Below are 18,151 nucleotides of genomic sequence, written 5' to 3'. Positions count from 1 at the left end.
TGTTGGCACTGATTTCTACAAAACTCCTACACTTCCTTTCATGAAGTCAGGAGCTGTACAGCTGTGTTTGGCCATTCCTCCGATGTGTACAGAGGTAATCAAATCCTTCATCAGCACACATGGATCTGCAGAGTCCTGCTGAAACCAGGCGGAGTCATTTCTAAATGCACAAACCCCAACTGTTTTTTCACTATGCGCTTCGAGTTGCTGCCTTTTGCTGTCACCATTCTGACAGCACGCTATACAAACGAAGCCTCCAGGCTCATGATGTTAACAGGGATTTAGCTTCACAACACGCCAAGGCCGTGCAGACATTTCACACACAGCACGAGTTATTTCTAACTCACGGTATTTTAGGGGACTTCATTAAATCTAGTTTTGAATTAAATAGAACTGAAAGCAATAATGTGTTGTTTTATTAAAATCGGATTTAATTTTGCACAAAGAAGCAGATGATTTCTAATTTTGCTGTTGAACGGGATGGGGTGGTGGGAGACTGAAGGAGGAGGTGGAGGAGAAGCTGGACTCACCCCTTGCAGTACTTGGAAGCTGTCACTGCAGCCCTGAAGATCCTGGTCAGGATCCACACCAACTCTATAAAAGAAAACACAAAGAATAAGGATTGTGAAGAGACTGCTCATCTGCTCTGTGTGCTAGTACAGCGCGGTCACCAAGCAGCGCTTTCCATTCCTCCACTGCATTTGCAACAGCAGAAACACCAAAGCTTTTCAGCGCACTGTATTCTGCAGCTAGCCTGACTGCTCAGCAAGAAATCGGAAGAGGGGTGGGGGTTGTGGTTTGTCGCTGAACTAAAGTTATGAAATTTGGTGTTATTTCCGGTTCAGAAAAGCATAAAATTGTACAACCAAAACGTATTGATTGGCACTGCCTTGGAACAAAGCTCAGCTGCTACTAAGATGGTGCCAGTCTCCCAGCGGGTTGAAATCAGAAGAGAGGGTTGGCCGCTCTACACACAGGAGCTTCACTTCTTATAGAAAACAAGTTCTGTTTCTGTGGTTTGCCGGCAGTAACTTCATCTCTCGAGATTTGCAGTTCTGAAAGTGTCATGGTTTAGAAAGGTGCCCTATTATCACAAACACAACAACACAACTTTCCACCCTGTTCAGACACACAGGGGTGTACAATACCAAAAAAGGGATCCCTATCTTCCAAACAGTAACTGCACCGTGTTTAAAACACTGCCAGAAGTCTCCCCTGATAAGAACCCAGGCCGGGCCCCTGTTATGAATGTTCCAGTATTTGAAACTTAAATACACAAAGGGTTAAAAGAGGTGCTCAGGCTACTTGCTGAGCTAGAAAAACCACCCTTAACCCTAATTCTATTCTGACACTGCACCAGGAATCCTAAGGAGACAGGCTCATAAAATCAACCATTTTTCTGAAACAGCAATTATCCTCGGTGCGAAGGCTTGTAAATGTTACTTTCAGTTAAATGGCTCCGGTTTAAAAGGGGAACCCAACCAATCACAATCATTTTATCTCCCCCCCCCCCCCCCCCCCCCATAAAACGAGATGAAGATGTTGCACTCCCTCACCGTTTTGCCTTTCAATTGAAATGGCTGGCTGCTATGTACTGTATTTTATTTGTAGTCATCTACCAAACTTCTTTCAGCACAGAAACATCACAAATGCAGGAATTTGGAAACAAATGGAATGGTTTTTAAAATGGCACTTAACACTTAATAGCATGTTCCCATATAGCTAGAAACAAACTAGCTTTTGTTTTCTTTCTTTAGCACAAATACTGCAGTGCAGGAAACCAACATTTCAGGTCTGTTGTGATTGTGATCTTATCAGGGTTTAACGTCCACAGAAAACAAAGACCCCGCCCCTTGATGTGTGACGCAGCAGACAGAGGCAGATAAAGCATGCATGATTCAGAACTGCTGGAACCAGAAAGCAGGGCACCAGCTCGGAGTGGAGCGGGGTTAGAACAGGGCTGCTCTGAGAGACAGCGAGACAGAGCTTCACCTGAAGTATCTCCACTGTCCAGCGGGCTCCTCCTCCTGTTATGCGGTAGGGTCACCAACGCTGGTACAGTATGAAAAGAACAAACTAAAAAATAAATACCAGGCCAACATGACAATGCACAACTGATTTTAAAACAGAGACATGGACTTCACTGAGGTAGAAACTGACCATACTGGTTTTGTACAGTATTTCTCACTATACTTGTCCTTGTATCTTCAGCCGAACTGAACAAATTGAGCAGAAGTGTTTGTGCTGAAAGCCTTGTCATACGAATTCCAGACCCCCTTCCCCCAAACAACGTGGATTCAAAGTTTGAGGTGACAGACATGCCAGGGCAGTACGAAACAGTGTCTGGAGCTGCTGTCATGCCAGGGCAGAATGAATCAGTGTCTGGAGCTGCTGTCATGCCAGGGCAGTACGAATCAGTGTCTGGAGCTGCTGTCATGCCAGGGCAGAATGAATCAGTGTCTGGAGCTGCTGTCATGCCAGGGCAGAACGAATCAGTGTCTGGAGCTGCTGTCATGCCAGGGCAGTACGAATCAGTGTCTGGAGCTGCTGTCATGCCAGGGCAGTACGAATCAGTGTCTGGAGCTGCTGTCATGCCAGGGCAGAATGAATCAGTGTCTGGAGCTGCTGTCATGCCAGGGCAGAATGAATCAGTGTCTGGAGCTGCTGTCATGCCAGGGCAGAATGAATCAGTGTCTGGAGCTGCTGTCATGCCAGGGCAGTACGAATCAGTGTCTGGAGCTGCTGTCATGCCAGGGCAGAATGAATCAGTGTCTGGAGCTGCTGTCATGCCAGGGCAGAATGAATCAGTGTCTGGAGCTGCTGTCATGCCAGGGCAGTACGAATCAGTGTCTGGAGCTGCTGTCATGCCAGGGCAGAATGAATCAGTGTCTGGAGCTGCTGTCATGCCAGGGCAGTACGAATCAGTGTCTGGAGCTGCTGTCATGCCAGGGCAGTATGAATCAGTGTCTGGAGCTGCTGTCATGCCAGGGCAGAACGAATCAGTGTCTGGAGCTGCTGTCATGCCAGGGCAGTACGAATCAGTGTCTGGAGCTGCTGTCATGCCAGGGCAGAATGAATCAGTGTCTGGAGCTGCTGTCATGCCAGGGCAGAACGAATCAGTGTCTGGAGCTGCTGTCATGCCAGGGCAGAATGAATCAGTGTCTGGAGCTGCTGTCATGCCAGGGCAGAACGAATCAGTGTCTGGAGCTGCTGTCATGCCAGGGCAGAACGAATCAGTGTCTGGAGCTGCTGTCATGCCAGGGCAGTACGAATCAGTGTCTGGAGCTGCTGTCATGCCAGGGCAGAACGAATCAGTGTCTGGAGCTGCTGTCATGCCAGGGCAGAATGAATCAGTGTCTGGAGCTGCTGTCATGCCAGGGCAGAACGAATCAGTGTCTGGAGCTGCTGTCATGCCAGGGCAGAACGAATCAGTGTCTGGAGCTGCTGTCATGCCAGGGCAGAACGAATCAGTGTCTGGAGCTGCTGTCATGCCAGGGCAGTACGAATCAGTGTCTGGAGCTGCTGTCATGCCAGGGCAGTACGAATCAGTGTCTGGAGCTGCTGTCATGCCAGGGCAGAACGAATCAGTGTCTGGAGCTGCTGTCATGCCAGGGCAGAACGAATCAGTGTCTGGAGCTGCTGTCATGCCAGGGCAGTACGAATCAGTGTCTGGAGCTGCTGTCATGCCAGGGCAGAATGAATCAGTGTCTGGAGCTGCTGTCATGCCAGGGCAGAACGAATCAGTGTCTGGAGCTGCTGTCATGCCAGGGCAGAATGAATCAATGTCTGGAGCTGCTGTCAGTTTTAGGGAAAACACATTCAAGCACAGACAAGTTTCTCAATGGTAAATCTGTGTTATTATAGTAAACAAAACAGAGTGACCAGAAAACTGCAGGCATTGTTTAAATAAATGAACAGGGCTAAAACACTTATGTGGTATTATAACATTATGTGGTATTATAACACTTATGTCATATTATGGTAATAAATATGGATAACAGGGACTGGAAACAAAAACAAACAAAAAGAACGTGCACGTCCTTCCACACCCCACCCATCAGGAGTGGAAGGATGTGTTCTTGTACATACGAGGAGGCACATCTAAGCTCAGCCTGTTCCTAGTAGCTCACTGATCTTTGTCATGTTAGGTCTGAAAGGATCCCAGTGATTCAGCATCAACATGGCTAGGTAACCCATTCCATGCCCTTCTCAGATGCAATGATGTTTTAACAGTGAGGTGACCAGAACTGGACACTGCATTCTGCATGTCTCAGCATAGCTTCCCTGCACTTGACTATTCAGACCAGCAAACGCATGTCCCAAGTTCATCATCACAATCTGAAAAAGGAAACTGACAATTGGCAAAAGCAGCACAATCTGGGCTATTTCAAAACGGTCATTAGACAGGGCAAACACTTTGGATTTTTTTATTTATTTTTATAACTGATATTAGCTCTACAAAAAAAAGTTATTTAATTGTTTGTATTCTTGTGTGCAATTTGAATATAAAAGACTTTGCAGCAGTATGAAAAACACTCTTCTTCCCAGCTGATAAAAGGCTGGTCATTTTCACTAAACCCTTGCTGGCAGCAGCCTCTGCTGTCATTCACTATATATAGCAGAGATATTTCTTTAGATGCTGCGCTGTATTTTTCAAATGCTCTTCATCCAAACACATTAGTTATTGCCGGTGTTAAATATTTTTAGTTCTGCATTTTTGTGAGAAGGGCAGGAAGACACTATTTTTAAAATGGGAGATCAGGTCACCAGTTACGCATTTTTATTTATTTATTTATTTTAAATGCTGACATTTCTAATGATGAGGAAACCACAGCTGCAGTTTTAAGACCAGCATAGTGACATTTACAATGGATGAATCCCTCACAGCTTTCATATCAATCGTAGAAAGACCAGGAAACTCTGGGGGGGTGGAGTGCAAATGCAGTTTTATGAGATGAACACACAGCTCCTTAAGAGAATGGATTTTCTTGTTGGTAATTTCCTTGAGGCCTTGTTAAAATAATGTTCAAAGCATATGGGGCTCGGCTGGTGAACTTAAAATGTCTTGTTCTACAGTACAAGAATAAAAAAATAAAAAAAAAACATTTCTAGTTTTTTCACCAGTTTTTAAACAAATGATGGAATATATAAATAGAAACAGAAAATAGAAAAAGATGCAACTATACTTGATCCCAGATGGCTTGACCAAGTGACTTTACAAGAGGGAATGTCGAGGCCTCAGAGGAAGTACAGAGCCATCAGAACAGAACCCAAATCACACTCACGATTCTAAACAACAAGAGCGCACTGGTTAAGATAACTGACGACCAAGATGCTCTTTAGGGCTGAATGAACACAAGGAAACCAATACACTGCAATAAGAGTAACACGAGCATATTCATGGGTGCGAGAGTAACAAGAGCCTCTTCCTTCATGGGTGTGAATCTGAGTGTGTGAGCAACAAGAGCCTCTTCCTTCATGGTGTGAATCTGAGTGTGTGAGCAACAAGAGCCTCTTCCTTCACGGTGTTATCTGAGTGTGTGAGCAACAAGAGCCTCTTCCTTCATGGGTGTGAATCTGAGTGTGTGAGCAACAAGAGCCTCTTCCTTCATGGGTGTGAATCTGAGTGTGTGAGCAACAAGAGCCTCTTCCTTCATGGGTGTGAATCTGAGTGTGTGAGCAACAAGAGCCTCTTCCTTCACGGTGTTAATCTGAGTGTGTGAGCAACAAGAGCCTCTTCCTTCATGGGTGTGAATCTGAGTGTGTGAGCAACAAGAGCCTCTTCCTTCATGGGTGTGAATCTGAGTGTGTGAGCAACAAGAGCCTCTTCCTTCATGGGTGTGAATCTGAGTGTGTGAGCAACAAGAGCCTCTTCCTTCACGGTGTTAATCTGAGTGTGTGAGCAACAAGAGCCTCTTCCTTCATGGGTGTGAATCTGAGTGTGTGAGCAACAAGAGCCTCTTCCTTCATGGGTGTGAATGCAATATTAGAGTTGTCAGTATCATGATGTAGATAACCAGGAGCTACAGCTACAGTATGTGCATGCACAGTAACAATGCAATATTAGAGCTGTCAGTATCATGAAGCAGATCACCAGGCATAACAATGCAAGTGTGGCACTCGTGAGTGGAGAACATGCACCTCCATACAGCTGGATAAGTGGCTCTCTAGAAAGTGTGACCAGCAGATTGTATGTCCATTTGGGCTTCTCTGCTATACCCCTGTCATCAGGGGAGATAAGAATGCCATCTCTTCCTATGCCTGCAGTGCTGCTTCATTCCATGGGAACTGCTCACCAGATAAGCTGGTTGGTTTTAAATTTAAATTTCAGGCTTCAGAGATAAGTTTGTCAGCAGCCAGTAAATGAGGGTGTCAAAAGATGCACTTCTGTAAACACGACAAGCCTGAATGCTTTAAGCGCCACCCCGTGGACAGCACTACCATGGTTATAGGGAAATGAATGTCTTCGTTTCTACAGTCAGGTCAGCCGCATGCCCAGCCACACAGAGCATGAAGTGCACATGCGCATGCTGCAGAAACATGTACAGTACAATCACACTCAGCTTATGTGGTGACAATGAAGCCTGGGGTTCAGGTGAAAGGGATTTCTGATGTTGTTGCTTGCCTTTGCTAATGTAATGTATGTTCTTGTAAGTAGACAATACTGCTCCCGCTTCACATACACCAGAGCTGGACACTCACAAGGACAGCACAGCAACAGCTGCATTCAGGTTAAAAGACAAGTTCAAAAGTTTCAAAAGGCTTTGAGATTACCTATCATCGTGTTCTCAGTGTGATGGTTCTTTGATGGAATCAAGACAGCTGTCCAGAACTCTGTTATTACAAACTGATACTGTGGAAAAACCCTGGCACTGTGCCTGGCTTTGTTATGGGTTAGCTGGTCCTCTGGTTAAGGTCTTGGTTTCATCAAGGCTCTTGTTCGAACATAGACCTACTAATCTCTGTACCTTCAAACGCACTGCACTGTGCTGCTGCCACCCAGTCCTGTGCAGTCTGGCTTCACAGACCACAGTGGGATGCCTTTGAACTGCACAGTGCCACTAGCAATGGAAATGTGTGAAATAACATCCTGACCTGATGTGTAGCCATGACAACATGGGGGTGGTGCCCCCCCCGAACACCCAGACTGTGAAGAAGACGATGAGCAGAGTCGTTGTGAACATCATCTGACGGGCGTAGGTGGCAGTGTCTCGGATTGCCAGAGCGAATGCCATGGCTCCTCTCAGGCCTGCATTAAAACAAAGGGTTAGTGAACAGAATAGGTGTGCTTCTGCATGTGCATGGGTTAGAGATAGGGTTAGGGAACAGAACGGGTGTGCTTCCGCATGTGCATGTGCATGGGTTAGGGTTAGTGAACAGAACGGGTGTGCTTCTGCAGGTGCATGGGTTAGAGATAGGGTTAGGGAACAGAACGGGTGTGCTTCCGCATGTGCATGGGTTAGGGTTAGGGATAGTGAATAGAACGGGTGTGCTTCTGCATGTGCATGGGTTAGGGATAGTGAACAGAACGGGTGTGCTTCTGCATGTGCATGGGTTAGGGTTAGAGCTAGTGAATAGAACGGGTGTGCTTCTGCATGTGCATGGGTTAGGGATAGGGTTAGGGTTGGTCAATAGTACGGGATGTGCTTTCGCATGTGTTTGATTTAGGGATAGGGTTAGGGTTGGTTAATAGTACGGGATGTGCTTTTGCATGTGCATGGGTTAGGGACAGGGTTAGGGTTGGTCAATAGTACGGGATGTGCTTTTGCATGTGCATGGGTTAGGGACAGGGTTAGGGTTGGTCAATAGTACGGGATGTGCTTTTGCATGTGCATGGGTTAGGGACAGGGTTAGGGTTGGTCAATAGTACGGGATGTGCTTTTGCATGTGCATGGGTTAGGGACAGGGTTAGGGTTGGTCAATAGTACGGGATGTGCTTTTGCATGTGCATGAGTTAGGGACAGGGTTAGGGTTGGTCAATAGTACGGGATGTGCTTTTGCATGTGCATGAGTTAGGGATAGGGTTAGGGTTAGGGTTGGTTAATAGTATGGGATGTGCTTTTGCATGTGCATGGGTTAGGGATAGGGTTGGTCAGTAGTACGGGATGTGCTTTTGGATGTGCATGGGTTAGGGATAGGGTTGGTCAGTAGTACGGGATGTGCTTTTGCATGTGCATGGGTTAGGGATAGGGTTGGTCAGTAGTACGGGGTGTGCTTTTGCATGTGCATGGGTTAGGGTTAGGGTTGGTCAATAGTATGGGATGTGCTTTTGCATGTGCATGGGTTAGGGATAGGGTTGGTCAGTAGTACGGGATGTGCTTTTGCATGTGCATGGGTTAGGGATAGGGTTGGTCAGTAGTACGGGATGTGCTTTCGGATGTGCATGGGTTAGGGATAGGGTTGGTCAGTAGTACGGGATGTGCTTTCGGATGTGCATGGGTTAGGGATAGGGTTGGTCAGTAGTACGGGATGTGCTTTCGGATGTGCATGGGTTAGGGATAGGGTTGGTCAGTAGTACGGGATGTGCTTTTGCATGTGCATGGGTTAGGGATAGGGTTAGGGTTAGGGTTAGGGTTAGGGTTAGGGTTGGTTAATAGTATGGGATGTGCTTTTGCATGTGCATGGGTTAGGGATAGGGTTAGGGTTAGGGTTGGTTAATAGTATGGGATGTGCTTTTGCATGTGCATGGGTTAGGGATAGGGTTGGTCAGTAGTACGGGATGTGCTTTTGCATGTGCATGGGTTAGGGATAGGGTTGGTCAGTAGTACGGGATGTGCTTTTGCATGTGCATGGGTTAGGGATAGGGTTGGTCAGTAGTACGGGATGTGCTTTTGCATGTGCATGGGTTAGGGATAGGGTTAGGGTTAGGGTTGGTTAATAGTATGGGATGTGCTTTTGCATGTGCATGGGTTAGGGATAGGGTTGGTCAGTAGTACGGGATGTGCTTTCGGATGTGCATGGGTTAGGGGTTGTGCTCTTTCGGTGTTTGGAGACATGCAGTATTTCAATTTTTAAGAGTTTATGACAACCTGCTGCGGCTAAGCAATGAATTTCCGTCTAAAGCGCAAAAGGGTAAAATAAAAGGCTTTTAAAAGGATTTATTTTTCTGTTTAGTTTTCAGTCCCACAGATTTATTACAGAGCAGTTGTATATATTGTAGAACTTTCGCCAGATCCTTTGAGCATACTTTAGTGGCAATTTTGTGTTGCTTTTTGGCAGCATTGGCAACCAAATCGGATCACTCTCACTCTCTCCCAAAACGAGCCAAAACAACAAAAACAAAACAAAGAGCTTGCTGTACCTGCAAACATCATCATGTGCTGAAAATTCCAGCCAATCTTATTCCTTCTTCCCAAATTCAAGGCAAAGGAGATGGGATAGATATTGCAGGCCCTTCCTATGAAGATAGCAACCTGGTGAACAGACAGCTGTTAAGGAACAGAGACTAAATTCAGGAGGGGTCTCTCAGTAACCTGCACAGAGTTAGATCAGAACACCAATGTGACATTATGAAGAGGATCAAGAACCCCTCTGGAACACCAGCTGGATTAGTCATTTCAACAAGCGTCCCCAGTGTCAGCAAGCAGACGCAGCTCGCCGAAGGAAAAGAAAACTCTTCCGATTACAAAAACAACAGAAGTGGTTGTCTCCTAGCTATGTATTCATTTCTATGGACTGCAGTATATTTCAATATTGACTGATCATGGTTTGCCTGGCATAGATTTCAATGGAGACTTCAGTGGACCAGGAAGGCATGAGGGTGTTAATAAAGCAATGCTAAGGGGCAGAGTGGCACAGTGAAACACTGGCCTACCGTCCTGGGTCTGCTTCTGGGACCTACAGCCACCACGACAACAAGCACCCAAACAGAAATGTGCGCGCGCGCGCGCACACACACACACACACCCGTACGTTCGTACACACACACACGTGTTCTTTAAACACTGCATGTCTGCTCTATTTACTTCTCAGCCTTTTAGATATGCCCTTCATTGCTGTGGAAAGAAGCTGCTCAGCTCCCAGTAAATGAATGCAGTGACTTCCAATGCCGAGCAGAGTGTGGGACAGTATGCTGAAGTGAAAGGATACAAAGGCTCCCACAATGAAGATGGGGCTGAAGATATGGTTCTGGAAGGTGAAGAGGGCCAGCCCCATGTAGGAGAATATGAAGTTCTCAGCCAGGAAATGAAGAACTTCAAAAAGCTGCAATAAAATAAAAACACATGTTAATGAACAAAAACCCGCAAATCTGCTCTGAGTTTCCTAAATGACAAGGTGACCTGCAAAGCACAGGATTGATTCTTGAAGCCTAGTTCATTCTATCCTTCAGTGGCTCAGTCAGCTAGCTGCTGTCAGGAATCTCCACCGAGCAGCTGAGAAGTTAATAGCTGACATCAGCATGACATCACATACCTGCCTCTCCACTCCACTTTGCTCTTTCTTTGACTGAAGTATCTAAAACACTGGGAGCATTTAAAAAAAGGGACTAGATTGTGTGCATTGGGGAGAATGGTGTGCTAACAAGGGACAAGCCTTGATGGGCAGAACGGTCTTTTCTGATGCCAGTTCATTACCGCGTCAGTACCCACGCTAGTAAAGGAACGGGTGCATGCCTGGAGTCTGAACTGCTGCTTCCCTTGCGTTCGACAGTCTCCTACCTGCTTTGTTCTTACGGTCGACTCAGTGGATAAGTTGTTGTAGGTATAATGTGCCTGCGTGATTCCACAGAACAGCACTGCAACCACCCCTGGAAAACACAGGAGACCCACCCTTTAAAACCACTGTGAAAAACACCACAGCACCAGGAACAAAGTTTGCATTTGCATTGTTATCGGCTTCTCAGAACAAGAACAGCCTTCTCCATCCCCTTCGCAACACACCTGTAAACCCACCTCTCACCTGTAAACCCACAGCTCGTGTTGTGTGTGTCTCACCTGTAAACCCACAGCTCTTGTGTTGTGTCTCTCTCACCTGTAAACCCACAGGCCTCGGCCAGCAGGAACGTGCTCCAGGACATGAGGAAGAACAGAGCCGTCTCCAGGAGGGGGAAGCAGTGCAGCTTCGTGAACTTCGTGACGTGGGGCTGCTGTCAAGGCAAAACAAGGGCTGTCTGGAAACCACACAGCAGAGCAAACTGCGGAGGCTTTACTCACCACTGCCAGATACTACAGTGTCTGCAGTTTCACACAGGAACCTACAGGAGGAAGCTTTGGGTTCTTCGGGCTTGTGGCAGAGCAAAGCTCTGCCCTTGTTAAATTGGCAGGGATGGGGTTAATTTCCCCTACCTGCCTGGGTTTATTATGTTCAGGTGACTAGGGTTGATTAGTTGATTAAATGATTAACTTAATTAACGATCAATCAGCACCCAGCCACCTGACATAAAAGGAGGCCTCTGTTTCCCATTAAGAGGAGGGAGCTGAGGAAGCAGGCTGGTGTTAGTTATTTGTGATTTTTGAATTTTGATAAATCCAGTGAAGGCATCGCCCAGCCTGGAAATCTTTATTTTGTAAGTTTTGCTTTTTGTCTTTCTTTTTGTGTTTCATTCCCTTTGTTTTGGCCCTTGTGCCCTTTCATTTTTGTGTTTATTTATAATAAAATAGTTATTTTTTTGAACTGCAGTCTGTCTCTGGGCCTCTATCCACTCGCCAGCCTGCCACATGGCTCTATTGTTCCACTGTGCTCTAATGAGAAGGCAGGACTTTTTAAATAAGTAAGGTTGAAATATGCTGCTATAACAGCACTCTAATAACCACTGCTTTATATGTTTGTTTTACTCCTAAGTATATATTGCATGCCCCTTAAACTGACATACCTAACCAAAAGAGGCCTATACAACACAGCTGAATAAGGGCAAGGGGAAAATCCAGAAAACACTTTTTTTTTTTCCAAGCTGGTTGCTTGTATTTTATTCTACAATCTCAGCATGCAGTGCAGCTCTTTCAAAGAGAAACACTACAGATGAAGTGGCTTCCAGGTATTTATCATGGTATGTGAAGTGGCTCAACTCAAAAAGATATAAGAGCAGTGACGACTCCGGTGACAGCTCCCATCGCAAACGAACCGCTGAATATGCCCAGGAAAACTCCAACCGATTTGAAGAAGGCTGCAGCGTCGAATGTGTGGCTATTCCCTCCGGAAGGCTGGTAAGCTACAATAGACCTAAACAAATACAACTGTTTTAAAACGGTCACTAGATGGCAGCATAAAACAACGGTAGAATTTGTTCCAGTTCAAGAGCATTCTCTCCAGTGGCAAGAAGCCCTGGTTATTATACAATGTGAAGGACTGACCAGCAGGGGAAGCAGGTCTCACACATTCTCACAGCACCTGAAGGAGAGCTGCAGTGTTTTTGTGAAGACCGGATCACAAATGAGCAGCATGCACTGTCAGAGGTGGGTCTGTTACTTACGATGACAGAACTATGGCAACTGCATCGTTCAGGACACTTTCTCCAAACAAGAGCACATACAGGTCCACATCTGCACTGAGTTCATTAAATATAGCCAGGACTGTGACTGAAACACAAAAGAAAAACAACACCAACATATTCAGCTATTTGGAAGATATTTCAGAAGAGTGACAATCACCCAGGGCAGAATATTGAGGAGATTTGATTTTGAAAGCCACTTTTCTTTTTGTGTAAGAAAGTGCCCTTGGTTTACAACAGCAGTATAACATTACCAAAGATGTCCGTCAGGCAGGCAGACAGGCATGCAGGCCAGATAAACAATCCATTGCGAGATCAAATCCAGGAGCTCAACCTGCTGTCCTGGAGTCATTTTACCAGTAGACCCATTACAAGCAAGTCCTGGTCCAGCTATGAAAGGACCAGTATCTGGTGTCTACTCACTGTCTATGCACTGCACACCATGAACTAGCAGGTCTATAGACTGACATGCACCGCACACCACGAACTAGCAGGTCTATAGACTGACATGCACCTCACACCACGAACTAGCAGGTCTATAGACTGACATGCACCGCACACCACGAACTAGCAGGTCTATAGACTGACATGCACCGCACACCACGAACTAGCAGGTCTATAGACTGACATGCACCGCACACCATGAACTAGCAGGTCTATAGACTGACATGCACCGCACACCACGAACTAGCAGGTCTATAGACTGACATGCACCTCACACCACGAACTAGCAGGTCTATAGACTGACATGCACCTCACACCACGAACTAGCAGGTCTATAGACTGACATGCACCGCACACCATGAACTAGCAGGTCTATAGACTGACATGCACCGCACACCATGAACTAGCAGGTCTAGAGACTGACATGCACCTCACACCACGAACTAGCAGGTCTATAGACTGACATGCACCTCACACCACGAACTAGCAGGTCTATACACTGACATGCACCTCACACCACGAACTAGCAGGTCTGTTTGCCATGAGCAGTACCTGGATCAGTGGCTGAAATGATGGCTCCAAAGAAGAGACAGTCCGTGTAGTAAAACCTGTCAGACAGCTGCCCTACAGCTTGCATCAGCTTCACGACACCGTACATGAGATTACTGCAGAGAAAAGAGAGAGCTGTAAGGGATTCACTGCAATCAATACATGAAACCACCACCTAGGTTTATTATTAGTGTCAACTTAAAAACAACACAATAATACATTTAACATTTTTTTGTGTGCGTCTCTAGTGTCGCTTCTGCATACGTTATCTACTGTGCTTACTGAAACAACTACAGAAACAAAAAACATTGACGTGCTCCTGAACAAGACTCCCACAGCCGAATTTCTGAGGTGAGGTGCAGTGCTCTGCAGAATTACTGAATATTCTCCACCACCTCACTTCAGCTTCTATACTGTCATTAACCAACCAGCTGCTTCCCTGACTGACGGACATGCTTTCAGCCAGTAAAATGTTACAACCCAGAAGACACTGCGGACAGGAAATGACCAAGGAAGTGCAAGAGTTCCGGATTCCCAGAAAAATAAGGCGGCATGAAAACTGAGAACTTTCTTTAACCTAATGTAGTAACTAATCATGTGTTTCTTTCAAAACTGCACATCGGATCCCTATATATCGTGTCAGCTGCCAATATTTCAGCACAAGTTGAAAATATCAGACATGCAGCAGTTACCTGTAAAATATTATCTGCATTATAAAAACCATCCGCATATTAGCTTTTTCCACCTGCCTGCCGAGTACTACGTAGTGGACATGTATACTTGCATACAGTGGTTGCACAGAACCCAGCTCTTCGTTTCCTTCACACAAAGCGGTGACGCCTTTACCAAGTGATCCCAGGCCGCTCTAACCTCATTTCTATTTCTCCTATATAACCCATCCGAAGTGATTTTCTTTCTAACGTCAGTGCAACTTTCTTTCTTTTTTTGCACTTCCCTAAAAGCATTAATGTTGAGATTAAATGGTTACTGGGACTATGCTGACAGTGTTTTACAGCCACAGTTCCCTTCCCACTGGAGCACACAGAACTACAGCAGGTGCACCTGCTTAATGAGTTTCATCAGCAAATCAGCAAAACGACAACCATACTAAAAGTGGTCGTGGAAAAAAAGTCCTACACAGATTATGGGGCATAACCAGGACTGAAACTGGGCTGTTAGATTGAACGTTTTTCTTCCCTGACTGGGCCAGTGAGCTGCTGTTTTGAGTCAGTTTCCTAAATTTACTTACCCAATAATAAAACAGGACAGTGCGGTTCCTAAGAAAGCATATGCCAGAATGGATCCCAGGTTCCTGAAGAAATGTCTCTATGGAAAGACAAAAGAAACCCAAAATGAACAAACCTAGAAATATATTCAGGAAAGGATGAATGCAGCAGCCACACCAGCGGCTGCGGAGGCTCAGGACGTTTGTGATCAATAACAGCTTGCCTTATACACGAAAATTAGACGAAAGATCATCTGCACTGCAGTGCCAAAAAATATCATCTGCACTGCAGTGCCACGAAAGATCATTTGCATTGCAGTGCCAAAAAATATCATCTGCACTGCAGTGCCACGAAAGATCATTTGCATTGCAGTGCCAAAAAATATCATCTGCACTGCAGTGCCACGAAAGATCATTTGCATTGCAGTGCCAAAAAATGTCATCTGCACTGCAGTGCCACGAAAGATCATTTGCATTGCAGTGCCAAAAAATGTCATCTGCACTGCAGTGCCACGAAAGATCATCTGCAGTGCCACGAAAGATCATCTGCACTGCACTGCCACTAAAGACAGCTTGGTAAAAGCAAAAGCCACAGCCAGAAACTGCACTTGAGTTACAGTACAGAAAAAGCAGCCGAGCCTCTCATTTAATAACTTCAGATCCTCAGATTGGTCCTTGAGCTATCCCCAAAATAAGCTGCATCAATTCGGATAAGGCAGCGGCGAGAGGCTATCTACCTCTGACAACTGCAGCGTTTGGAAGTGCTGTAGACCTATATCTAGCGTCTTGTTTGCAACAGTGGCTGGATAGAGGCACAGCTTACTGCAACACAAAGATCTTCTTATAACAGAGCTGAAAAAGCACAAATCCTTGGCTATTAATCCACAGACATGGTGGCATTAGGTGGCTGCATAAAAAACAGGATTTGAGGGGGTTATGACACCATATTATTTATTTGTTTTGCATTATTTTAAAATGTCCCCTTTTAATCTTGTAAACCCGGGCTCATGAAATTAAGAGCAGGGGTGTCCAGTCACTGTGCTGGAGGGCCATTCCACTCCAGAGCAGGGGTGTCCAATCACAGTACTGGAGGACCATTCCACTCCAGAGCAGGGGTGTCCAGTCACTGTGCTGAAGCGCCATTCCACTCCAGAGCAGGGGTGTCCAGTCACTGTGCTGAAGCGCCATTCCACTCCAGAGCAGGGGTGTCCAGTCACTGTGCTGGAGGGCCATTCCACTCCAGAGCAGGGGTGTCCAGTCACTGTGCTGGAGGGCCATTCCACTCCAGGTTGAACAGGTAAAATGAGATTATGAACAACTACACGGTCTGGATGGAGATATAATTGGTTCAGTTAAACAATTTAGAACAGGGCTGGAACAAAGACCAGGAGTGGAAGGGCCAACTTTGGCACCCCGGAATTAGAGGGACAATTGCCCTGGGAGGCATCACCATGACAATGTCCTGCTAAGCACACCTGCCATTCACTCCTGGGACCGTCTCAAACATAGGACTGTGTAGTAATACTGACAGACTCTTAGTGAAATTCTTCAACAGACATTTCAACAGCTCTGCAGTTTTTTCTCGGTATCTTCAAAAGAGAAAGGCTTCTGGTTGAAACGTTTTTTTATAAAATAATTTGAGTTTCTTCTATCAAGTGTTTTAAGGTTAAGGATATCCAGTTTAAATAAAGATGCAGTGCTGCTCTGCTATTTACAGTATAATCGTAAATCTCGAAAAACTTCTCACTTCTAAATCTTTTGTAGTCATTTTTGTATTACTTTAGTATAAATACACGTTAATTTGGATTCATATGTTGTTTTTTTCTGACTTTATGTGAACGAAAAGACACACATTTGCCCGTTTCCCCATTGGAAATAGTGATATTTTGAAATATCACTGTCCTGGTCACAAAAGCAAAGTTTGTGGGGAATAATAGCCATTTTCTATACTTCTGAGGCATAAGCAATTAGGAAACAACACTTACTACCCAGGAACAAAAAAAATAAATAAAATTGTTAGACAGTGTTATACAATTGTACCAGCTCAAGGAAATGAAATAAAATGACAGGTTTGACTTGCTTTCCCTTCGTGGCATGATTCAGTTATTCTCCCAAACCCCCAGGCACTTGTTAAATACCACCAGGACTCTTGATCCAGAGGGCTGTTTTTATGTATGCATCTCTTAAATGGAGCCACGTAGTCAGTTTCCTGGCGGTACACACTGCAGTGCAATCCCAACATAGCCAGTAACAGACCCAGTTGCAGGTTAGATACGACATTTCCACAAACATATGTATGTCTGTGACGATGAGAGAAATACTAAGAGGGAAACTTAAAATAATTGCAGCTAGCAAAATAATGGAAACTATGCTACTGTAAATGCATAGTATAACACGGGAAAGCACAGTAAAAATACCATGCAAAATAGCGTGCTCAACTTTACATCAGAGTGTTGCTGCCTGTGTATTGAACAGACCCTGCAGTCTCTTTTCACTTACAGTTTGATATTTGTATACCTATTACATTCACAGCATGTCCTTACTCAAATCAGTTGTGAAATCTTATTTTCATTTAAAATACAACATAGCACTTTAAAACAGCATAATCCCAGCTTCAAACAGCATGCAACACCGTCAATACCCTATCAAAACACTGCAAGAAAGAAACAGGAAGAAAATGAGGCAACAACTGTCAGCACAATAAACCCAAGATATGCCATGCTGTACAAACACTGTCCCCCGCTACTAAGAAAAGAAGGGAATTCCCACAGGCATTCGGCCCACCAGTGCTTGTCCGGTTCCTAGTAGCTGACTGATCTCAGAACTTCATCAAGGAACTAAGCAATTCTCCTCAATATCATGACCGAGTCCTGAATTCCCATCCTCTGTCTACGTGAGGAATGTCATTTCCCTTTTCACGCCTGCACAAGGATAGCGGACACTGCAAAAATCAGCGCAAGAGCAGCGACACCTAAATCTCCAGCATTCACTCTTTCAATAAAGTTTGCTACTGGACCAGAAGTTCCGTTTTGGAACCTGTCCAGAGCGAATCACAGTCCTAACATGAACAATGTCACTTCCTTGTTTTCTTCATGCCAACAATGCCGGCGAATCAATGTAGCTGCCTGTGGAACCCCCCAGCTGAGTTCTATCCTCACAGTATATCCGAGCGCGTACCAGCATGTGTCAGGGTTCAGCCGTTTCAAAGGGGCTCTCGCAGACATCTGCATGTGGAAGGAAGGGGACCCTTTCTGTCTGCTGTGCCTCTGCATTGCTGGCAAGCTTTCATGGACTCACTCACTCCAGGAACGGCTTAGATAAACATGGAATAGATACACTGTGCCAGCATGTGGTGGTTCATTAGCAGTTACTGTTACTGTTTCTGTCACCCCATGCAGGGAACTGAAAAACATCTGTTTCACCACTTCCTCCCGTGAGGGCCCATTCTATTCAACACACAGCTGCTTTTTCTATCTGCAGCCAGTTGGAGGTTTTATTAATTTGGA

At 45.4% G+C, this 18,151-nt stretch overlaps 1 protein-coding gene across 1 annotated transcript in view; it reads right to left on the bottom strand.

Moving 5' to 3' along the window:
* Nucleotides 1-18,151, bottom strand: part of LOC121321006 (sodium/hydrogen exchanger 7-like) — a 45,116-nt gene that overhangs the window by 7,392 nt on the left and 19,573 nt on the right. Inside the window, exons 4-13 of the mRNA XM_041259895.1 lie at nt 14,670-14,746; nt 13,424-13,536; nt 12,410-12,515; nt 12,018-12,159; nt 10,972-11,077; nt 10,659-10,747; nt 10,090-10,203; nt 9,302-9,413; nt 7,096-7,249; nt 531-594 (exon numbers count right to left, since the gene is read on the bottom strand). Coding sequence (XP_041115829.1) covers nt 531-594; nt 7,096-7,249; nt 9,302-9,413; nt 10,090-10,203; nt 10,659-10,747; nt 10,972-11,077; nt 12,018-12,159; nt 12,410-12,515; nt 13,424-13,536; nt 14,670-14,746 — 1,077 coding nt within the window. The remainder of the gene's footprint in view (nt 1-530; nt 595-7,095; nt 7,250-9,301; nt 9,414-10,089; nt 10,204-10,658; nt 10,748-10,971; nt 11,078-12,017; nt 12,160-12,409; nt 12,516-13,423; nt 13,537-14,669; nt 14,747-18,151) is intronic.

This window comes from Polyodon spathula, chromosome 9 (genome assembly GCF_017654505.1).
Source record: "Polyodon spathula isolate WHYD16114869_AA chromosome 9, ASM1765450v1, whole genome shotgun sequence".
Taxonomy (NCBI): Eukaryota; Metazoa; Chordata; class Actinopteri; order Acipenseriformes; family Polyodontidae; genus Polyodon; species Polyodon spathula.
The sequence above is the reverse complement of the archived record's forward strand: the minus strand, read 5'-3'. Positions and strand labels throughout refer to the sequence as shown.